The sequence below is a fragment of the Myotis yumanensis genome, unplaced genomic scaffold, assembly GCF_028538775.1.
Source record: "Myotis yumanensis isolate MYYU_CA2020_CCGP unplaced genomic scaffold, mMyoYum1.0.hap1 SCAF_9, whole genome shotgun sequence".
NCBI lineage: Eukaryota > Metazoa > Chordata > Mammalia > Chiroptera > Vespertilionidae > Myotis > Myotis yumanensis.
Genome location: NW_027223760.1, coordinates 33764584 through 33789073, shown reverse-complemented (window position 1 = coordinate 33789073; position 24490 = coordinate 33764584). Strand labels below are relative to the sequence as shown.

The following is a 24490-nucleotide window of genomic DNA, read 5'->3' as shown; positions in this document are numbered from 1 at the left end:
GACAGATTCTGTTTTCTTGGTGAACCTTCTGGAAATCACCCTAGTCACTTAGCTCCTCTTTAGAGGGACATCATGGCCTCCCTCTATGTGAACTAGGACAGGACAGATGCACATTCGCTGGTTTGAAGTACTACCCTATATAATAAAAGCATGATATGCAAATCAACCAAACATTGGAACAACTGATGAAACAACCGGTCACTATGATGCACACTGACCACCAGGGGGCAGATGCTCAATGCAGGAGCTGCCCCTAGCCTGCAGGCCCAGGACAGCCAAGGTGGGTGCCAGGCTCCTTCCCCCATCAACTGCCCTGGCAGTCACCCCACAGATCGGCCCTGAGCGCTGGCCAGGCCTAGGGACCCTACCCATGCATGAATTTCATGCACTGGGCCTCTAGGGTCTTATAAATTGCCAGGCAATCAGCTGTGCAACCACACATGAGGTGTGACCTCTCCATCCCAGCTCTGATGCTCTTGAGGGGAGAGACAGGGCTCAGTTATATTCTATGAACCAGGCACAGGCAGCACCATAGAATTCTGGGGGAATGTTGACTTCTGAGGCCTGGAGATGTAGGGTTGTCATTTATGATAAATTTGGGATATCCAGGAGCTACAGCTTCCTGTCTATAAAATGGTATACTGAGCACTTCCTCCTCTGTAAAGTGAACACACAATGTCGACTGTGCATTAGCACACACAACTTGGACCCCATTCTATCAAAGCAGGAGTTCCTGCCATGTGCTAGGAATTGCCAGGTCCTGGCAGAGCTGGGAGGACACTCAGGAAAAGCTCTGGCTGAGCTCAGCAGGGCAGGGGGAGTTTTAGAAAATAACTTAACTCTGGAACTTGCTAAGGCCCCCACCCTCTCCTGTGACATCCTCAGCTGGGGCAGGGAGGTTTGAGTACAGAAAGCCATTGACCCTGCAAGGCTGTGTCTAAGCTGCTGGCACAGAGATACACGGCTGAGTCTCCCAACTGCAAGGCGCTCATGGCCAGCTCAGAGCTGTAGTCACTGAACTGTTTTGCTGAGAACCGATCTGGGATGTTTCCTTTCTGTTCCTCCTCCTTTTCATACAAACTAATGAGGAACTGGGGGCCGTGTCCCAGAGTCTGCTGGTACCAGTACACACTTCTGTGTCCAGAGATGGGCTGGCATTTCAGAATGGCCTTCCCCCCACGACCTTTGATTATGTGTCTTGGGGACTGGGTGACTCCAGCAGCCACTGTACCTGTGGAAGAAGGAGACAGAAGCTGTAGACCAGCACAAGAAGCAGATGGACAGGCCAGCAACAGTAAAGAACTTTGGATTCAAGAATCCTTATTCTTGGTAATCAGTCCTCGCTCTTTTTTTTAGAGTATTAGCTCGCCAGAAACTCTTAGCTAGGGAGATTTCTGTCTGTAAAGTAGAATTTAAGTTGCTCTTTCCTGATTTATAATTTTCTATACTGAGTTAAAATTTTAAGATTTTAAGGTTAATTTAAAGGTATAATATTTGTAAAGACTGCAACCCAGAGAAGTTTAAAACAAAGGCTGGCTAATTCCAAGACTACTTGTAAGGACCAGAGAGAGAAAGAAACAAGTTCTAAAGTTAACTATTTGTAAAAGAGTTGTAAAAGAGTCATAAAATTCTCAGGGAGATTTAAACTAAGAACCACTAGCTAGTTTATTGCTTGCCTGTAAATAAAAGGTCCTTATCTCCCCCTGCCAAAAAAAAAAAAAAAAAGAACTTTGGATTCAAGGGGTATCCACCTGAACTCAGGACTCACCTGCCTTCAGAAGACAGAGGGCCATGTAGTAGAGGAGCCAGGGGCCACTGGAAGACTTGGATAGGAAAAGACTGACCATCTCCCCGCTCTGGGCTCTGGTGTTTGGGGTGAGAGAGCAGAGGCTTTTGCACTTTCCTTTGCTCTGTTTGGAGGGCTTGCCTGTGATGTCACTGTTCTGATGTTACTGTCCTTGTAGACTTTCACGGGCAATCTGCACTTCCTGGACAGGCTCAACTGATCCAGGCATTCCCCTTTCTGTCCATCTTCCTATGAGCAGGTGCTACTGGCTGTGCTGAGCTGGGTGAAGCACGGTTTGTGACAGGTGACGATTGCTTCTCTGTTTTCCTTAAAGCAGGTGTTCTTTACTCTACACCTGACTTTAATTATCCAGGCTGCCCCATTGAAAGAAGCTCCATCACACTCTCCAAACTTAGGCTTCAAGAGAGAGCTTAACTTCAGGCAAGGCCATTCACATGGCTCCCTGATGTGACAACACACCTGCATAGCAGTTCACATGAGAAGATATGATCAGCAAACCTCTGAGTCATCAAATAATCTCCCTGATGTAGGGACCAAACCAAGAGGATGTCCCTTAACCCTCCCTGTCCCATAGGGCCCCATCAGCAGCTCACTCTGTGGATCCATAGTGCCCCCAAGTGGCCACTTGTGCAATAACAGTGTTGACACTGCCCAGGCTGGCTGGGTTCTGTCTGAATTAGGAGTCAGGACCAGCCAGGAGAGTGCAAGCTCCTGCTGATGTGATGTTTACCTGTCTCAGCTCACCCTTTGCAGGTGGCACTGAGAAAAGCATAGCGCATTTTCTAAGAAGGAAACACAAATTCCAAATCTCATCCATGAGTGTTCTGGGGAAGAGGACACCATGCATGCAGCTGCCCTTGGAAGCAGTAGAGGAAACTTGGGGGAAACGTTCTCTCTTCTCTCTCTCTCTCTCTCTCTCTCTCTCTCTTAAAAAATATTTTTATTGATTTCTGAAAGAGGAAGGGAGAGGGAGAGATAGAAACATCAATGATGAGAGAGAATCATTGACTGGCTGCCTCCTGCATGCCCCCTATTGGAGGCCGAGCCCTCAACCCCGGTATGTGCCCTTGACCGGATTGAACCTGGGACCTTTCAGTCTGCAGGTCGATGCTCTATCCCCTGAGCCAAACCAGCTAGGGCGAAACGTTATCTTTAACCAAAGGAAATTCCTGGGATGGACTTAAAGTGGGGTTCTTCCAGCCAAAAAAAATCTAAGCAGCTGGAAATTAACCCTCTTTGAAGAGGGAGCTGCCTACTTATAGATCTTTCTCTCTTTTTTCTTATCACCCTGTTGAACTCAATTGCTTATTTAAAAACAATTGAATTGCATATCTTATAAAATTATTGATTTGTAGGAATTATTTATATTTTGAATACATGACTTCTCATAGATACATGTATATTTTCTTAATATATATTGTTGATCAGGATTTTAAAACTTTTAATAAACAAAAATATGCTTTTAAAGATATTTCTTGTCCTCTCAAAGTCACCTTTGCCTACTGCAAGGTCATGAAGAAAATTTGCTCTGTTTTCTTTTAGAACCTTTATAGATCATTGAGAATGTTGACCCATCTCATATTTATTCGTTTTTGTTTATGGCAAGATTAGCAAACTTATGCTGCAAAGGGTCAGATGGTAAAGATTTTGGCTTTCTGTCCCAGCTCCCCAGCTCTGCCACTGCAGTGTCAAAGAGCCAGAGACACTGCACTCGCAGTGAGCATGGCTGTGCTCCAATAAACCTGGTGTATGGATACTGAAATCTGAATTTCATATAATTTCCTATGTCGCAAATATTATTTATTTGGATTTTTTCAACCACATACGTAAACATCATTGGTTAGCTTTTGTGCCATATAAGGACAAGCAGGCCGATGTTGCCCACTCCTGGTTTATGGAGTGGGATAAGAATTGAGTTTCATTATTTTCAATATGGATATGCTTTTTACAGCACCAGTGTTGAAATGACTATTTCTCCCCTTTTGGTGCTACTTGACATGTTTGATCTAGGAATCAGAACCTGCATCTTTAATTTATCATAGTCTACTTACAAAAATGTCTATCAACCAAAGATTTTTTTCATAAATGCCTTTGATTAGGGAAAGGAGTTTCCAATTACCTCTGATTTACTAAGAGTTTTTATCAGTTACAGATGTTGGGTTGTTTAAGTGTTTTTTAACATCTATAGAGATGATCATATGATTTTTCTTTTTTTTGTATTTGAGAGGTTAAACTACATTTCATATTTTTAAATTTAAAACTGGTTGTACATTACTGAGATAAATATCCTCTTTAGATGTCATTGCATTTGATATAATGGAATTTTGAAGGGATTATTAATCTGTGTTCTTGAGAAATATTGGTCTATTGGTTTTTGGGGTGTGTGTGTGTGTGTATGTGTGTGTTTTGGTTTGGTTTTGGGGGCTTTTGTTTGTTTTTTTGTTTTTTGCTGACTTATTAGTTATAACTCTGTGTTTGTTATTTTAGTGGTGGCTCTACGATTTGCAATTTATATCTCTGCCTTAACACAGTCTACCTTCGAGTGATATTATACCACTGGACACAGATTAGGAAAACCTCACAATGGTAAGATATTTATCTATTCATCTACTCTCTGTCTTGCTATTGTTTTAAATACAGTAGTCCTTTCACTTTCCCCAGTTTCAGTGACCAGCAGTCAAGCTCTGTTCAGAATTATTAATGGTCAGTTCCAGAAATAAACAATTCCCAAGTTTTTACTTGAGCACCACTCTGAATAGCCTGATGAAATCTTATGCTGTCTCGTTCCACCCCAGGCGGGACATGAGCCTTCCTTTCTCTAGCGTATCAAGGCTCTGTGCACAACCCGGTGTTAGACACTTTATAGCTGTCTCTGTTGTCACATTGACTGCAGCAACATTGCAGTGCTTGTGTTCTGGTCACCCTTCTTTCACTTAATAGTGACCCAAAGTACAAGAGTAGCTATGCTGGCAATTCTGACATGCCAAGGAGATGTCATAAAGTACTTCTTTTAAGTAAAAAGATGTGCATGTATAAGGTAAAACATATAGCCCTAACCGGTTTGGCTCAGTGGATAGAGTGTCAGCCTACGGACTCAAGGGTCCCAGGTTCAATTCCGGTCAAGGGCATGTACCTTGGTTGTGGGCACATACTCAGTAGGGAGTGTGCAGGAGGCAGCTGATCGATGTTTCTAACCCTCTATCCCTCTCCCTTCCTCTCTGTAAAAAAATCAATAAAATATATATTTTTTAAAAAAAGGTAAAACATATATGAAGGGTTCAGTACTATTAGTGGTTTCAGACATCCACTGCAGGTTATTTCTGTATAAGGGGGGACCACGGTAACTGTTATTCAGGTCTTCTTTAAATCAATTTTCTTTAACACCTCCTCAAATAGGGATTTTATTAAACCAAGCTAAATTTAAATTTCTAGTAAAAATACATTAGACCCTGCCTGGTGTGTTTAGTGGTTGTGCCTCAATCCATGAACCTAGAGGTCCTCAGTTCACTTCCATTGGCACATGCTTGGGTTTCGGGCTAAATCCATAGTGTGATGGTTTGCTGGAGGCAGCCAATTGATGTTTCTCTCCAATCAATATTTCTCTCTCTCTCTCCCCCTCTCCCTCCCTTTCTTTATAAAATCAATAAAATCATATTTTTAAAAAATAGATTAGAGAAGAAGACTGCAGAATTGCAGAGAATACACTAAAATAATATATGGGCTTACATTAGCGTGCATTAATGTGGGTGACAGGTGCTCTTGGTTAATTGATTTCATGACAGTTCTTACTAAGGGTTCTAATTTATGTATTTTAAGGCTGGTGGCTGCATGGGGCTTTGACAGTGCTCTGCACTGGCTGCGCACACAAGAGCTTAATGTGGTCTGAGTCAGTGACACTCAGTACAGAGAGTTTATTGTAAATGTGTTGAAATTTTATATTTTCCAGAAGATTCCACAATACCTGACACTCAGTCTGGGTGCTCAATCTCAATTGTAGTATCTTGAACTGTATAAAGGGATCCCAGAAATCCACAGCCAGAATGTTATTACCAAGGTGACCTTACTGTATTTCAAAGGTCATTTCCTGAGCTCCCACGATCAGAAAAGCAATTAAAGTCCCAAAGCACTTAATCCACTCATTTGTTAAGGACTTTGGTATCTCTGAAGAGAGGTGAGTGCATGAGGGTTTGAGAGCAGGAAGAGGGTGACTCTGCAGCGCTGTGGTTAAGCTGCTGGCACAGAGGTACACGGCCGAGTCCCCCTGCTCTGCACGCTGGATTGTCAGAGTGGAGTAGGAGCCATCAGGCCTCTCAGCAGAGAACCGCTTGTTAGGAATCCCTGATGTGTCTAGGGGATTCTTGTTCTGAAAGTAAAGCAAAAACTCTGGGCCCTGCCCCAACATCTGTCGGTACCAGTAAAGGAAGCTGTGTCCAGAAATTGGATCACACCTGAGAGTAACATTCTGTCCCCTCTCTGTGACTATGTGCCTGGGGGACTGGGACACTCCAGCATCTGTGTGACCTGTGGAGACAGATTTGGAAATAGAATAAGGACAAATAATTGTAATCATCACACAGATACACACACACACACACACACACACACACACGCACGCACAATGAAAGTGGTTTTCTGAGGACTCACCTGCCCCCAGGAGACAGAAGCTTACCCAGCAGAGGAGCCTGGTGCCCATGGCAGGGTCAGGACAGGAATGGGTGGTTCACCAGGTCAGGGTCCTTGTGAGAATGAGCAGAGGAGGAGGGACTTCCCTGTATGCACAGGCAGTTCCCATAGTGACATCACTGAGCCCTAGGATTGCCTGATACTAATTAATTAATTAATATACTAATTAATTAATTAAGATGCCAGAAGTTCTGAGATGCCCCATTCTTTTAACTACAATAAGAAAGAAAAAAATATTGTCACTCATAATCAGAAGCTTCTATTGTTTCTGCAGGTCACAACCAAGTGCCTTCACTGTGTTCATTAACCTCCATGTCTTTTCATTTCTCTACAGCTCATAGCAAAGTCTTGTGTCCTTCTTGGTCACCATGCAGTAAACAATAGGTTCCTAGAGCTTCTTTCTGGAAGAGGACTCCACTTTATTGACCTTTAAGATACTAGTGTGATGAGGTGAAAATCTAGAGCGCGGGAAGCACTTTCCCATGTAACAGCTCACCTACAGAGGACAGACTGACAGACTGCAATAGTGCACAGTGTGTGTCTGAGGTCCTGGGTCTGATGCAGACCTGGCAGATACTGCACTGAAGGTGGACCTAACCACCCACAGAGGTTCAACCTGCTGGCTCAGGCCACTGGGGGCTCCATGGTGTGAAGTTTGTTTAGGGGTCCCCTAAGTCCAGGGTGCAGGGCCTCTCCCTGCCTTTTTGTACTGAGAGGAGGCGGCCCTGAAATGCTGTGGATTCTCTGCTGGCACAGAAATACACAGATGTCTGGGAGGGTGTCTCTGACTCCAATGTGAGGGCAAAGTTCTCTGTATTTGATCTAGAGACACTGTACCATCAGCACCATCTCCTTTGGCAGTGATCCCAGCACCAACTGAGTAATAGATCAGCGTCAGCTCATGGCTCAGGTCTTGGCGATACCAGTACATAACGTCGTGGTTATTAGTCTGGTGACAACTCAGTGTCACATTCTTTTCTGTCCCCACAACCTTGTATCTTGGGCTCTGGGTGATTCGGGCATCCAGGTGTCCTGTAAGGAAGCCACAGACCTGATGCTGTCATCCTAAGATGAAGGCTTGGGCTGAGGTCTTGAGAATCCAGGGCAGGAAGCCCCCCTGTACTCACCTGCCCACAGGAGACAAAGAGCCACCTAGAAGAAGAGCCTGCTGACCATTTCAGGTCCAGGGCAGAATCTCATGTCTTCCTGTTCTGTTTGGGGAAAATAGACTCAGTGATGTCACTGTCCTTGACAAATGCTTGAGCTATAGAGCTAACCTGCCACACCCCTTCCCCACTGGAACAAATCAGTGATCCTCTCAGTTACCAGGAACCACCTGATGTCCAGGAAGTTTTTAAAGCCCCAAGGTCAGGGTCATTGGAATCTGAAGATTTGTTTTATGTTGTCTCACAATTCACTGACTGATGGGAGCCCTGCCATCTGTGCTCAGGTCTCTACATGCTCATGGGAAAGAGTTCTCCCTAGGTTTCATCTGAAGCCACAGAAGACTGTTTCAGCTACGACCCTGTGACTGTGCTTTTTGTGAAAAAGAGGAGACTGGTTAGCAATGTGGATGAGGCTACACACTTCTAACGTCTCCAGGAAGGTCTTGCACCCACCAAACGGGAGAATATTGATTGAATCATAAATGTGCTACAGTGCCAAGCTTGCAGCTAGTCAATATCAATCAGTACATGCTGCGATTTCTTATACAGATTATACCTCAGTCTGAGGTGACCCCATTTCTGTGACGACATAGCTCAATGTCATCTCAATGGGCAACTATAATGACATAACAGTGACAAAGGACATGAAGTCAGAAATCAGAGGTGAGGAGGAGGTAAATGGTCATCACATGGAAAGGCTTGCAGCTTGATGCCTGGTAAACCCAGGAAGGGCTGTTACATCTTATCCAGGACTTAACTGTTCCCAGGGCACCAAGAGCCACACAGCAAAGGAGCCTACATTCTAGTCTGGGTCAATGTGAAAAAGAGGAGTTTTTCAGCTAGGACTCACAGTGTTTGGGTTAGAGTGCATGGAATCCCAGAGATCTGTGGACTGTTCTCACAAGAAGGTATCATCTACCCATATTCTTAGTACATTCTCACAAATACCCTAATTTCTTTAGGGAGATTAACATTTACCAGGAATAGTTCCTTTTCAATTCTCTTCTAATTAATGAATGAGAGTCACAAATTTGATGTTGAATAAAAATGTACCTCAGTAGAAAACTTTTTATTTCTCCTTGTGTTCTTGCACATTTTCCCCAAGATCCTGAATAAGGCCTGTACATGGTAAATAGTGAAGGCTGGATGGGCCATGGAGACAATGAAGAATAATTTCAGGCCTTCTCATTTGCATGGAAACTGTTCAAGACTTCTAAATATTTTTCTATTTTCTTTTTAGAAAAGCACCATAAAATTTTATAAGCATACATCCCCACCAAGTCCAAACTACTCTGTACGTGTATTCAATTAGTGTTTGTTGAATGAAAGGAATGAATGGTTATCGGAGTCCAGGCAGACTCCACTTCTGTTAATATAACCCAGTCTAGCCAGTTACAAATAGGTTCAGAGCTTGAAGGGAGCAGAGACACATGTGAGGCTGCTGGAAATTCAAAATAAGACAAAGCAAACTGGGAAATTTTCATTTATACTTGCTATTATAAGACTTTTTGAATGATTAGATGGCAGAATGAATGAAATAAAAATGACAGTCTCTTGTAAAGGGATGGGTCCTTTGATGGTCACTTCCTTCCATCGCTGTCACCATATAGGCTGCCCCTGGAGGCACAGTCTGAGATGAAAATATAGGTGCAAGTTGTTTATTTGGAAAATGATCTCAGGAAGCAGGAGAAAGAGAGCAGGGAGGAAAAGTCATGGAAGGAGAAAATCAGAATAAGGTGCAATATTGTAGTTGTGCAGGAACATCAGGAGATGGATTTTGTTGGAACCTACAGAGAAGCACACAGACCACCTCCTGAACTGTCCTCCTGGATACAGAGACTGAGCTTTCATCCTTGGCTCCTTTCCTTCCAGGAGCATTAGCACTTCTGCAGCTCTGACTGCCCTGGGGTGCAGGCCAAGTGGGCTTCCATTATAGAGAGGAGGCCAGAGCAGAAAGCAGAGGGGCTCCCAGCCTGCAAGTGAGGGGGTAAATGCTGTCAGAACCAGGTAAATGCACATAAACTTGCATGTAATTGTTCACTGCAGCTGAGGCTGATACCAGAGGTGGGATGGGATGGATGGACGGCACTAGAAGCTCCCCTATAATGGTTTCTCTTCACACAAAACTGTCCTTTCCATCAGCTTTTCTGTGTGATCACCAGTCACTCGGAAGCCACAACTTTCTGGAAGCACCACACCTTCTTGTACATCAGACTTAGCATCAAAAGGAAGTGGTGTCCTATGTCCTATTTAATTTTCTCTTAAGAGGCACCTTGATTTCACCCAATAAATTATAAGATGACAGTATTTGCATTTCAGAGGAGTGTCTATCTGAACCATAGATGAGTCAGATAAAGTAACCCATGGCTGCCTTTGATCCCAGAACTGCACATAATAAATAATTGTTCTAGACTAGAGATCGGTCACAGTGTTTATAGAGAACAAAGAGGACTTGAGCCTATATTTTCATTATGCAATTTGTTGTATTTGCTTGTGCATTATTTGCCCCAGTTTACAAATGTAAAAACTCAGACAAATAGTTTCTGAGTCACCATCCCAAGGCAGGTCAGAATATGAACAGACAGGTCCAGGAAGCTGGCTCTCTTTCCTTAACAGTGAAAGTTGTTATGCAAATGATTTGTGTTAGAGCCTGCAGTTCTGAAAGGGACCTTTGGGTCAAGGTTCCTATTTTGAAGATGCCTCTCTCTGCCAAATGCAGAAGGGTGAGGTGATTTAAAGGATAGGTGGAAGTCAGTATCATCCATGTCTGTGTCCCAGTTCCGATATTTGTTAGCTGCACCACCTTAAGCCAAGTATCCAAACTCTCTAACAATCAGTGTTTTCACTTATAAAGTGAGTAATATATGCTATAAATTATAAATTAATTTATAAATTATCTCACAGAAAATGTGAAATAAATAAGGTGGTTGAATTAAATGAACAAAATGTGTGGAATTAAAGTCATCTGCATTCACCAATAAACTTGTACCCCAGTCTGTAAATGTCTACACCATTCATTTAATAGCTGTGATGCTCAGATGTTTTCTTCAGTTCCTGACTTGGGCCGAAGCAGGGATTTAAGATGTTCTGATGGAAAATGCAGGCAAGCTGAGACCCTCCCACCTCTAAACCTTCCAGTGGTTTAGAAACACTGATTCCCTGCAGTATCTCCCAGGATCCTGCCTGCAATTCCTAGAGGCCTTCTCTTTTCTTGGTGAACCTTCTGCTAGTCTGGAAATCACCCTAGTCACTTAGCTCATCTATTAGGGGGACATCATGGCCTCCCTCCATGTGAACTAGGACAGGACAAATGCACATTCTCTGTCATGGAGTTTTGTGTCCTAAAGTTGGACGGCAATCAAGTGTGTATCCTCACATGATGGGTGACTTCCCCCATCCCAGCTCAGATGCTCTTGAAATGGGAGAGCCAGGGCTCTGTTATATCCTACTAGAGGCCTGGTGCACGAAATTCATGCGTGGATAGGGTCCCTAGGCCTGGCAGGGGATCAGGGCCCATCTTTGGGTTGACTGGAGGGGCCCTGCTTTGGCTTGCCTGGTGCCACCCATTCGCCAGCCCTGCCCTCTGCTGCTGGTGCCAGTCACCTCCCTCTGCAGGTCAACCAGTGGGATAATCGGGGTTGGAGGGGGTGGGCGCTGGCACCCACCTTGGCTAGCCTGGGGCCTGCGGGCTGGGGGAAGCTCCTGCGTTGGGCATCTGCCCCCTGATGGTTAGTGCATGTCATAGCGACCAGTCATTTCACCATTTGTTCCCCTGTTCAGTAGATTTGCATATTAGGCTTTTATTATATAGGATGGGCCAAGCCCAGGAAGCATCATGGAATTCTAGAGGTAATGTTGCTTTTGGAGGCCTGGATATTTAGGGTTGACATATGTGAAATATTGGGAATGTCCAGGATCTGCAGCTTCCTGCCTATAAAAAGTTATATTGAAGGCTTCTTCTTCTGTAAAGTGGACACACATTAGTGACAATGCATTAGCACACACAACATGGACCCCACTCTATCACAGCAGGAGTTCCTGCCATGTGCTAGGAATTGCAAGGTGCTGGCAGAGTTGGGAGGACACTCAGGAAAGCTCAGGCTGAGCTCAGCAGGCCAGGGAGGATGTTGCAAAAGAAGTTAGCCCTATACTGGCAACTTGCTAAGGTCCCCTCCCTCTCCTGTGACATCCTCAGCTGGGGTAGGGAGGTTTGAGTACAGAAAGCCTTTGACCCTGCAGGGCTGTGTCTAAGCTGCTGGCACAGAGATACACAGCTGAGTCTCCCAGCTGCAAGGCGCTCAGGGTCAGCTCAGAGCTGTAATTATTGAACTGTTTTCCTGAGAACCGATCAGGAATGTTTCCTTTATGTCCATCCTGCTTTTCATAAAAACTAATGAGGAACTCGAGGCCGTGTCCCAGAGCCTGCTGGTACCAGTACACATTGCTGTGTCTGGAGATGGGGTGGCACTTCAGAACAGCCTTCCCGCCTTGGACTTTGATTATGTGTCTTGGGGACTGGGTGACTCCAGCAGCCACAGAACCTACAGAGGAAGGAGACAGAAGCTGTAGACCAGCACAGGAAGGAGATGGACAGGCCAACAACAATCAAGAACTTTGGGTTCAAGGGATGTCCCATCTGAAGTCAGGACTCACCTGCCCCCAGAAGGCAGAGCACCACGCAGCAGAGGAGCTGGGGGCCCCTGAAAGATTCAGGCAGGACAAGACTGGCCATCTCCCAGCTCTGGACTCTGGTGTTTGGGGTGAGAGAGCAGAGGGTTTGCCTCTCTTTCTGCTCTGAGTGGAGGGCTTGCCTGTGATGTCACTGTCCTGATGTTACTGTCCTTGTAGGCTCCGCAGGCAGCCTGCACTTCCTAGACAGGCTCAGTTGGTTTAGGCATTCCCCATTCTGTCCATCTTCCTATCAGTAGGTGCTCTGGCTGTGCTGAGCTGGGCCAGGCTGGTTTTGTGGCAGGTGACCATCCCCCAGCTTCTCTGTTTCCCAGGAGCAGGTGCTTCTCGCTCTACACCTGGCTTGAATTATCCCAGCTGCCTGACTGAAAGAACTCCCTTCACACTCTCCACCAAGCATAGGCTTCAAGAGAGAGCTTAACTCCAGGCAAGGCCAACCTCATGGCTCCCTAATGTGACAACACACCTGCATAGCAGTTAATGTGAGAAGATATGACCATCAAACCTCTGATTCATCAGACAATCTCCCTGATGTAGGGACCCAGCCATGATTCTCTCCCTTAACCCTCCCTCTGCCACTGGGCCCCATCAGCAGCTCACTCCATGGATCCACAGTGCCCTCAAGCGGCCACTTGTACAGTAGTGGTGTTGACACTGCCCAGGCTGGCTGGGTTGTGAATTAGAGTCAGGACTGGACAAGATACTGCAAGCTCCTGCTGATGTGATGTTTACCTGACTCAGCCCACCCTTTGCAGGTGGCACTGAGGGAGGCATGGTGCATTTTTCTAAGAAGGAAACACAAATTCTAAATCTCATCAATGAGTGTTCTGGGAAAGAGGACACCATGCATGCAGCTGCCCTGGAAAGGGGATGAGGGACCTTGGGCAAAGTACTCTGTTTAACCAAAGTTAATTCCTGGGGAGGGCTGACCTTGGCCTTCTATCAATCAAAAAATCTAAGCAGCTGGAAATAGACCATCTCTGAAAAGGGAGCTGCCTAATTATAGATTTTTTTTACCAGTCTTTTTAATTCTTTTGCTTTTTAAAATAATTGAATTATTTACTTTTAAATTATTGATTTGTAGGAAATATTTATATTTTGAATACATTACCAGCAAAAAATATATTCATAGATATTTATTTTTTCATAATATATCTTGTTGAACAGAATTTTAAAACTTTTAATAAAGAAAAATATGCTTTTTAAAGATGAGAGTATTTTTTTGTCCTCTCAAAGACATTTTTGCCTACTCCAAGGTCATGAAAAGAATTTGGTCAGCTTTCTCTCAGAACTTTATTGAGAATGTTGACCCATCTTATATTCATTTTTGTTTATGGAGCTATCAGCAAACTTTTTCTGGAAAGGATCAGATGGTAAAGATTTTGGTTTTCTGACCCAGCTCCCCAGCTCTGCCCCTGCAGTGACAAAGAGCCAGAGACACTGCGCTCTCGAGTGAACGTGGCTGTGCACCAATAAACTTGGTGTATGGACACCGAAATCTGAATTCCATATTATTTTCCTAAGTCAGAAATATTATTTTTTCAATTTCTTCAACCATGTATGTAAACATCATTTGTTAGCTTTTGGGCCATACAAGAACAAGTAGAGGCCAGATTTTGCCCACTCCTGGTTTATGGAATGAGATAAGGATTGAGATTTATTGTTTTTTTTATATGTAAACAGTTTTTCCAGCACCATTGTTGAAATGACTTTTTCCCCCCTTTTTGTGGTACTAGTATTTGATCTAGAGATCACAACATGCATCTTTACCTCACCCACAAAAATGTCTATTAACCATGATTTTTCATAAATGCCCTGGATTAGGGGAGGATGTTTCCAATGATTTCTGATTTACTGAGTTTTTACCTGGAACATATGTTGAATTGTATTAAGTGTTCTTGAGCATCAATGGAGATGATCATATGATCTTTCCTTTTTTTTTTTTTTTTTTTTTTTTTTAGTATTTGAGAGTTTAAACAACATTTCATATTTTTTAATGTTAAACTGGCTGCACATTGCCGAAGTAAAAGCCCGCCTTGGTTTGGCTCACAAAAATGTCTTTGAGAGGACAAAAACGTACTCTGATCTTTAAAAAGCATGTTTTTCTTTATTAAAAGTTTTAAAATCCTGTTCAACAAAATATATTAAGAAAAAATAAATATCTATGAATATATTTTTTGCTGGTAATGTATTCAAAATATAAATATTTCCTACAAATCAATAATTTAAAAGTAAATAATTCAATTATTTAAAAAAGCAAAAGAATTAAAAAGACTGGTAAAAAAAAATCTATAATTAGGCAGCTCCCTTTTCAGAGATGGTCTATTTCCAGCTGCTTAGATTTTTTGATTGATAGAAGGCCAAGGTCAGCCCTCCCCAGGAATTAACTTTGATTAAAGAGAGTACTTTGCCCAAGGTCCCTCCTAAACTAGGTGAGGAGGCATTATTCTCTGTAGATATTGTTCTATTTGATATACTAGAATCCTAAAAGGATTATTAATCTGTGTTCTAGAGGTATATTGGCCTACAGGTTTTTGGTGGTTTATTTATTTTTGTTTTTGTAATACCTTGGTCTCATCTTAGTATCATAGTATGCTGGAGTCAGAATAAGTAGGGAATTATTCATGATTTTTCAGGTTTCTCAGTGGGTACTTCTATGGTGGCATCCTACCAATTTGATATGACATATTTTAATTTTCATTCCATTAATATTCCTTTATAGTTTTCCTTTTGATATGTTCTTTGCCATTTCATTTACAAATATTTGGGATTTTCCCAGAATGCTTTATGTTATTGATTTCTAATTTAGTTCCTCTGTGATGATAGAACATAGTTTGAATTCTGTTAAATTTATTGATCCTTAATTTATACCCAAAGTCTATAGTATCCTGGCCATAGTCTGTGTGCACTCGATAAGAATGTGTATTCTGCTGTTCATGGGTAATCTGTTCTATAAATGTGAGTTAGACCAAGGTGATCAATAATGTTGCTGATGTCTTCTGTATCCTCACTGATTTTGTTGCGGGGGGTGGGGGGGATGTCAAGTTGTTCAACCAATTACTGACAGGGGTTGAAATGTTCGATTATAATTGTGAATTTGTCTATTTCTCAGTGCTGTTTTTGTTCAGTGTTTTGAAACTCTCTTTTTAGATGCATAAATATTTATGATTACTATGTTTTCTTGATCAAATTTGTCCTTTTATCATTAGAATATGAGCTTTGGTATCTCAGGCAATATTCTTCTCTGAAATTGACTTTGTCTGATGTTATTATTGCTGCTCCAGCTTTCCTGTGATTAGTGTTAGCATGGTATATCTTGTCCATTCTTTTACCTTTACCTTCTGAGTGTTTATATTCATAGTACATTTCTGATGGGCAGCATACAGTTGTTGGTTTTCAGTTTTACTCAAAATCACATGTGTGCTTTTTATTTGGGGCATTAAGACTACTTAGATTTGGTATACCTATTGAACTAGTTAATTAGTATGTATCAAAATCTTGCCATTTGTTGAATTAGCTCTATCTTTGGTTTTTCCCTCTTTACTTCTCTTTTTGTATTCTTATGCATTAATTGAGCACTTAAATAATTCCATTTTTTCTTTTTTTGCTGACTTATTAGTTATAACTTTGTGTTTGCTTTTTCAGTGGTGGCTCTAGGGTTTGCAATTCACATCTCTGCCTTAAGAGTCTACTTTCAAGTGATATTATGTTGTAATGTACTCCCCGAATCATACAAGGATGCCTCAAGAAGTCGAATTAAGGAGTCACATTTATTCAAATCTGGGACTGCGAGGGGGCATTTCGCTCTCCCAAATCTCACAGTACCCTCCCCAGCCCCAACATCAGATTTATATAGGCAAAGATCACAAAGGTATTGATTACATCCCAGGGTTTGGAATGAGGAACCTGGTTTGCACAAAGCAGTTAAAGAAGCGAAATTGAGCCGATTAGTTATCTACAAAGATTAATTATAGTTTTGGGTCTTCGGACCACTGAGTTGACAGAAACGCAGTATCTAGAGCCCTCGGGTCTTGGGACCACTGAGACAATTTAGGACAATTGTGCTGTCCTGGTTTCCAGGTACAGAAGAATGTGCTTTCTAAAACCAGTATGACAACAACCAATGGGGTATTCACATTACAATCAGTAGGGTATTCAATCGAATGGGATAATTTATATAATTCAGAAAATCAAAGTAACTTTTCTATTGTTAAACAAAGCAAATAAGTACAGAAGCCAAACAGCAGGGTTAAAGTTAAACTATAGTTTCTGCCTGAGATGATTGCTACCATACTTCAATTATATCACCGGATATAGACTAGGAAAACCTCACAATGGTAAGATATTTGTCCATTCATCTGCTCCCTGACTTGCTATTGCTGTTACACATTTTACATTTATGTGAAGAGAAACCGAAGTCCCTCCCTTATCTGCAATTTCACTTTCCACTGTTTCAGTAGCCAGCTGTCAAGCACCATTTAAAATTAAATAGTCATTTCTAGAAATAAGCAATTCCCAAGTTTTCACTTGAGCACCATTCTGAATAGCCTGATGGAATCTTGTGCCATCTTGTTTTGCCAGACAAACCATCCCTTTGTCCAACATGTCAAGGCAGTGTCATATAACCCACCGTTAGTCACTTACTGGCCATCTAGATTGGTGTTATCACATGGACTGTAGCAGCGTCACAGTGCTTGTGTTCTAGTCAACCTTCTTTCACTTAAAAGTGGCCGCAAAGCACAAGAGTATTGAAGCTGTCAATTCTGACATGCCAACGAGATGTTATAAAGTGCTCCCTTTAAGTGAAGAGGTATGCATATATAGGGTAAACAGTGTATAGAGGGTTTGGTACAATCAGTGCTTTCAAGCATCCACTAGGATTATTGGAAAGTATACTCCAAGGATAAGGGGGGAACCACTGTAACTCTTAGTCAGGTCTTCTTTGAATCAATTTTCTTTAACACCCATCTCATGTAGGGTTTTTATTAAACCAAGCTAAATTTTAATTTCTACTAAAAATAGATTTGAAAAGAAGAATGCATGTTTGCCTGAAAAAATACTAAAACAATATGTGGATGTACATTAACCTGCATTATTGTGGCTGATAAATGCTCCTGGATAATTATTTCAGTGGCAATTAATATTGATTTCAGAGAGAGAGGAAGAAAGAGATAGAAACATTGATGAGAGAGAACCATTGATTGGCTGCCTCTTGCACACACCCCACTCAGGATCTAGCCCGTAACCAGGCTGTATGCCCTGACTATGAATCGAACCAGTGACCTGTCAGTTCCTGGGTCGATGCTCAACCCCTGGCTGGGTTCAATGACAGTTCTTACTGAGGATTCTAATGTATGCATTTTAAGGCTGCTGGCTGCATGTGGCCTTGACAGTGCTCTACTTAGTGTGGTCTGAGTCAGTGACACTCAGTACAGGGAGTTTACTGTAAATGTGTTGAAACTTTCTATTTTACAGGAGAAGATTTCACCATACCTGACACTCAGCCTGAGTACTCAGGCTCCATTGTAGAATCTTTGAACTGTATAACGGAATCCCAGAGCTCCACAGCCAGAATAATATTCAGGTATTTCGAAGGTCATTTTCTGACCTCCCACTATCAGGAAAACAGTTACAGTCCCAATGCACTTATCCCCCTTGATGAGGGAAGAAGAGAGCCACTCTTTGTTCTGAGACTCTGGGAACTCTGCGGAGAGGTGAGCACATGAGGGTTTGAGAGCAGAAAGAGGGTGACTGTGCCATGCTGTGGTTTGCTGCTGGCACAGAGGTACACAGCTGAGTCCCCCTGCTCTGCACGCTGGATCTTCAGAATGGAGTAGGAGTCATCAGGCCTCTCAGCAGAGAACCGTTCTTTAGGCATCCCTGATGTGTCCAGGGTCTCCATGTTTTGGAAATAAAGCAAAAAATTCAGGCTCTGCTCTAGTGTCTGTTGGTACCAGTAAAGTCTGGTGTGCCCAGAAATTGGATCACACCTGAGAGTGACATCCTGTCCCCTCTCTGTGACTATGTGCCTGGGGGACTGGGACACTCCAGCTTTGGTGTGACCGGTGGAGACAGAAGTTGGGAATAGAGTGAGGAAAAACAACAGTAAAACACACACACACACACACACACACACACACACACAAACTCTTGTCCACAGTTAAAATGATAATTTTTAAGGACTCACCTGCCCCCAGGAGACAGAAGCTCAGCCAGCAGAGGAGCCTAGTGCCCATGGCAGGGTCAGGACAGGAATGGGAGGTTCACTAGGTCAGGATCGTGTGAGCATAGGCAGAGGAGGAAGGACACCCCTTGTCCCCACGTGGCAGTTTCCATAGTGACATCATTTTCTCTTTCAATCCCTTCAACCTCAGGGACATGTGATATATATTACAGCACCCTTGGGTGACTAATTTGAATATTTATAAACTCCCTTTTCAATAAATTCAATGCATGGCTGTCACTCTGGACTCCTATGCTCTCTACATGCAGAGGTCTCACTGCATTTCTAAGCTTTTCTTCTCATTCACCAGCCAGTCCAGTCCCTTGGGCATTTTCGGTTAAGACAGATAGATCAACAGCATCATCAATACCAGATACCAAAGGGTTAATTCACTGTCTTCTCTGCAAGTCAGGATCTCCTGTGAGCATCCCTGTTTCTGTCATCATGCCTTCCTCTCTGCCAGTCACACATGCTCAACCTTATCCAGTTCTTAGACCAGGGTGGGCACTGGGCATTGACTTGGCTTTGCCCTGAAATGCACTAACATTCAGAGATATGAGATAAAATGATTCCCTGGGAAAGTGTCTGAGTTGAAAGCTCCTATTCTTTCTGCACGTCATGACCAAATGCCCTTCCTATGTTCATTACCCTCCATGTCGTTTTATGGCTCTATAGCCCATAGCAAAGCCGTATGTCCTTCTAGGTCACCATGCAGTAAACTATAGTTTTTCTTATTGCTTCTTTGTGGAAGAAGACTCCACTTCATTGACCTTTAAGATACTAGTGTGTAACATACAAGGGGGTCAGGATGGATGTCATTTATAGTTGACTTTCCACTCTGGAGGCATCAGTCTCAAGCTGATGAGGTGAAAACCTACAGCTGGGGGAGCACCTTCCCAACTAATAGGGTAGCTGCAGAGGACAGACTGACAGACAGCAATAGTGGGGAGTGTGTGTCCCAGGCCCTGCGTCTGGTCAACACCTGTCAAAAACTGCCCCAGAGGTGGTCTTCAGCGTACACAGACGTTCAATCTGCTGACAAGGCCACTGGGGGCTACTCAGTGCAGGGGTTTATGAGTCCAGGGTGCAGGGCCTCTTCCTGCCTTTTTGTACTGAGAGGAGGCGGCCCTGCAGCGCTGTGGCCAATTTCACTGCTGGCACAGAAGTACACAGATGTCTGTGAGGGGGTCGCCGATTTCAGTGTGAGGACAAAGTTCTCTTTATTTTGTCTAAGGGCACTGTACCCATATGCACCATCTCCTTTGGCAGTGATCCCAGCACTGACTGAGTAATAGATCAGCGTCAGCTCATGTCCCATGTCTTGGCGATACCAGTACATAACGTCGTGGTTATTAATCTGGTGACAACTCAGTGTCACATTCTTTTCTGTCCCCACAACTGTGTATCTTGGGCTCTGGGTGATTTCGGCATCCAGGTTTCCTGTAAGGAAGCCACAGACCTGATGCTGTCATCCTAAGATGAAGGCTTGGGCTGAGGTCTTGGGAATCCAGGGCAGGAAGCCCCCCTGTACTCACCTGCCCACAGGAGACAAAGAGCCACCCAGAAGAAGAGCCTGCTGACCATTTCAGGTCCAGGGCAGAATCTCATGTCTTCCTGTTCTGTTTGGGGGAATAGACTCAGTGATGTCACTGTCCTTGACAAATGCTTGAGCTGTAGACCTAACCTGCCACACCCCTTCCCCACTGGAACAAATCAGTGATCCTCTCAGTTACCAGGAACCACCTGATGTCCAGGAAGATTTTAAAGCCTCAAGGTCGGGGTTATTGGAATCTGAAGACTTGTTTTATGCTGTCTCACAATTCACTGACTGATGGGAGCCCTGCCATCCGTGCTCAGGTCTCTACATGCTCATGGGAAAGAGTTCTCCCTTGGTTTCATCTGAAGCCACAGAAGACTGTTTCAGCTACGACCCTGTGACTGTGCTTTTTGTGAAAAAGAGGAGGCTGGTTAGCAATGTGGATGATGCTACATACTTCTAACGTCTCCAGGAAGGTCTTGCACCCACCAAACGGGAGAATATTGATTGAATCATAAATGTGCTACAGTGCCAAGCTTGCAGCTAGTCAATATCAATCAGTACATGCTGCGATTTCTTATACAGATTATACCTCAGTCTGAGGTGACCCCATTTCTGTGAAGACATAGCTCAATGTCATCTCAATGGGCAACTATAATGACATAACAGTGACAAAGGACATGAAGTAAAAAATCAGAGGTAAGGAGGAGGTAAATGGTCATCACATGGAAAGGCTTGGAGCTTGATGCCTGGTAAACCCAGGAAGGGCTGTTACATCTTATCCAGGACTTAACTGTTCCCAGGGCACCAAGAGCCACACAGCAAAGGAGTCTACATTCTAGTCTGGGTCAATGCGAAAAAGAGGAGTTTCTCAGCTAGGACTCACAGTGTTTGGGTTAGAGTGCATGGAATCCCAGAGATCTGTGGACTGTTCTCACAAGAAGGTATCATCTACCCATATTCTTAGTACATTCTCACAAATACCCTAATTTCTTTAGGGAGATTAACATTTACCAGGAATAGTTCCTTTTCAATTCTCTTCTAATTAATGAATGAGAGTCACAAATTTGATGTTGAATAAAAATGTACCTCAGTAGAAAGCTTTTTATTTCTCTTTGTGTTCTTGCACGTTTTCCCCAAGATCCTGAATAAGGCCTGTACATGGTAAATAGTGAAGGCTGGATGGGCCATGCAAGCAATGAAGAAAAATTTCAGGCCTTCTCATTTGCATGGAAACTGTTCAAGACTTCTAAATATTTTTCTATTTTCTTTTTAGAAAAGCACCATAAAATTTTATAAGCATACATCCCCACCAAGTCCAAACTACTCTGTACATGTATTTAATTAGTGTTTGTTGAATGAAAGGAATGAATGGTTATCGGAGTCCCGGCAGACTCCACTTCTGTAAATATAACCCAGTCTAGCCAGTTACAAATAGGTTCAGGGCTTGAAGGGAGCAGAGACACATGTGAGGCTGCTGGAAATTCAAAATAAGACAAAGCAAACTGGGAAATTTTCATTTATACTTGCTATTATAAGACTTTTTGAATGATTAGATGGCAGAATGAATGAAACAAAAATGACAGTCTCTTGTAAAGGGATGGGTCCTTTGATGGTCACTTCCTTCCATCGCTGTCACCATATAGGCTGCCCCTGGAGGCACAGTCTGAGATGAGAATTTAGGTGCAAGTTGTTTATTTGGAAAATGATCTCAGGAAGCAGGAGAAAGAGAACAGGGAGGAAAAGTCATGGAAGGAGAAAATCAGAATAAGGTGCAATATTGTGGTTGTGCAGGAACATCAGGAGATGGATTTTGTTGGAACTTACAGAGAAGCACACAGACCACCTCCTGAACTGTCCTCCTGGATACAGAGACTGAGCTTTCATCCCTGGCTCCTTTCCTTCCAGGAGCATTAGCACTTCTGCAGCTCTGACTGCCCTGGGGTGCAGGCCACGTGGGCTTCCATTATAGAGAGGAGGCCAGAGCAGAAAGCAGAGGGGCTCCCAGCCTGCAAGTGAGGGGGTAAATGCTGTCAGAACCAGGTAAATGCACATAAACTTGCATCTAATTGTTCACTGCAGCTGAGGCTGATACCAGAGGTGGGATGAGATGGATGGACGGCACTAGAAGCTCCCCTATAATGGTTTCTCTTCACACAAAACTGTCCTTTCCATCAGCTCTTCTGTGTGATCACCAGTCACTCCAAAGCCACAACTTTCTGGAAGCACCACACCTTCTTGTACATCAGACTTAGCATCAAAAGGAAGTGCTGTCCTGTGTCCTATTTAATTTTCTCTTAAGAGGCACCTTGATTTCACCCAATAAATTATCAGATGACAGTATTTGCATTTCAGAGGAGTGTCTATCTGAACCATAGATGTGTCAGATAAAGTAACCCATGGCTGCCTTTGATCCCAGAACTGCACATAGTAAATAATTGTTCTAGACTAGAGATCGGTCACAGTGTTTATAGAGAACAAACAGGACTTGAGCCTATATTTTCATTAAGCAATTTGTTGTATTTGCTTGTGCATTATTTGCCCCAGTTTACAAATGTAAAAACTCAGACAAATAGTTTCTGAGTCACCATCCCAAGGCAGGTCAGAATATGAACAGACAGGTCCAGGAAGCTGGATCTCTTTCCTTAACAGTGAAAGCTGTTATGCAAATGATTTGTATTAGAGCCTGCAGTTCTGAAAGGGACCTTTGGGTCAAGGTTCCTATTTTGAAGATGCCTCTCTCTGCCAAATGCAGAAGGGTGGGGTGATTTAAAGGATAGGTGGAAGTCAGTATCATCCATGTCTGTGTCCCAGTTCCGATATTTGTTAGCTGCACCACCTTAAGCCAAGTATCCAAACTCTCTAACAATCAGTGTTTTCACTTATAATGTGGGTAATATATGCTATAAATTATAAATTAATTTATAAATTAATATAAATTATCTCACAGAAAATGTGAAATAAATAAGGTGGTTGAATTAAATGAACAAAATGTGTGGAATTAAAGTCATCTGCATTCACCAATAAACTTGTACCCCAGTCTGTAAATGTCTACACCATTCATTTAATAGCTGTGATGCTCAGATGTTTTCTTCAGTTCCTGACTTGGGCAGAAGCAGGGATTTAAGATGTTCTGATGGAAAATGCAGGCAAGCAAAGACCCTCCCACCTCTAAACCTTCCAGTGGTTTAGAAACACTGATTCTCTGCAGTATCTCCCAGAGTCCTGCCTGCAATTCCTAGAGGGCTTCTGTTTTCTTGGTGAACCTTCTGCTAGTCTGGAAATCACCCTAGTCACTTAGCTCATCTATTAGGGGGACATCATGGCCTCCCTCCATGTGAACTAGGACAGGACCAATGCACATTCTCTGTCATGAAGTTTTGTGTCCTGAAGTTGGAGGGCAATCAACTGTGTATCCTCACATGATGGGTGACTTCCCCCATCCCAGCTCAGATGCTCTTGAAATGGGTTATCCAGGGCTCTGTTATATCCTACTAGAGGCCTGGTGCACGAAATTCATGCGTGGATAGGGTCGCTAGGCCTGGCAGGGGATCAGGGCCGATCTTTGGGTTGACTGGAGGGGCCCTGCTTTGGCTTGCCTGGTGCCACCCATTCGCCAGCCCTGCCCTCTGCTGCCGGTGCCAGTCACCTCCCTCTGCAGGCCAACCAGTGGGATAATCGGGGTTGGAGGGGGTGGGCGCTGGCACCCACCTTGGCTAGCCTGGGGCCTGCGGGCTGGGGGAAGCTCCTGCGTTGAGCATCTGCCCCCTGATGGTTAGTGCATGTCATAGGGACCAGTCGTTTAGCCATTTGTTCCCCTGTTCAGTAGATTTGCATATTAGGCTTTTATTATATAGGATGGGCCAAGCCCAGGAAGCATCATGGAATTCTAGAGGTAATGTTGCTTTTGGAGGCCTGGACATTTAGGGTTGACATATGTGAAATATTGGGAATGTCCAGGATCTGCAGCTTCCTGCCTATAAAAAGTTATATTGAAGGCTTCTTCTTCTGTAAAGTGGACACACATTAGTGACAATGCATTAGCACACACAACATGGACCCCACTCTATCACAGCAGGAGTTCCTGCCATGTGCTAGGAATTGCAAGGTCCTGGCAGAGTTGGGAGGATAGTCAGGAAAGCTCAGGCTGAGCTCAGCAGGGCAGGGAGGATGTTGCAAAAGAAGTTAGCCCTATACTGGCAACTTGCTAAGGTCCCCTCCCTCTCCTGTGACATCCTCAGCTGGGGCAGGGAGGTTTGAGTACAGAAAGCCTTTGACCCTGCAGGGCTGTGTCTAAGCTGCTGGCACAGAGATACACGGCTGAGTCTCCCAGCTGCAAGGTGCTCAGGGTCAGCTCAGAGCTGTAGTTATTGAACTGTTTTCCT

General features: G+C 43.5%; 1 long non-coding RNA gene and 1 gene segment (V, D, J or C); both read right to left on the bottom strand.

Annotated features, from left to right (window-relative positions):
- Positions 1 to 881: 881 nt before the first annotated feature.
- On the bottom strand, positions 882 to 1847 carry LOC139015978 (T cell receptor beta variable 5-5-like). The segment is given in 2 exon segments: positions 882 to 1231; positions 1769 to 1847. Coding segments are annotated over 2 exon segments (429 nt in total).
- Positions 1848 to 6087: 4240 nt separating this feature from the next.
- On the bottom strand, positions 6088 to 6506 carry LOC139016901 (uncharacterized). Its single transcript, XR_011472736.1, has 3 exons — positions 6477 to 6506; positions 6256 to 6328; positions 6088 to 6170 (listed from the first exon to the last, which is right to left on the bottom strand). It is a non-coding gene; the product is annotated as an uncharacterized lncRNA (long non-coding RNA).
- Positions 6507 to 24490: the final 17984 nt, after the last annotated feature.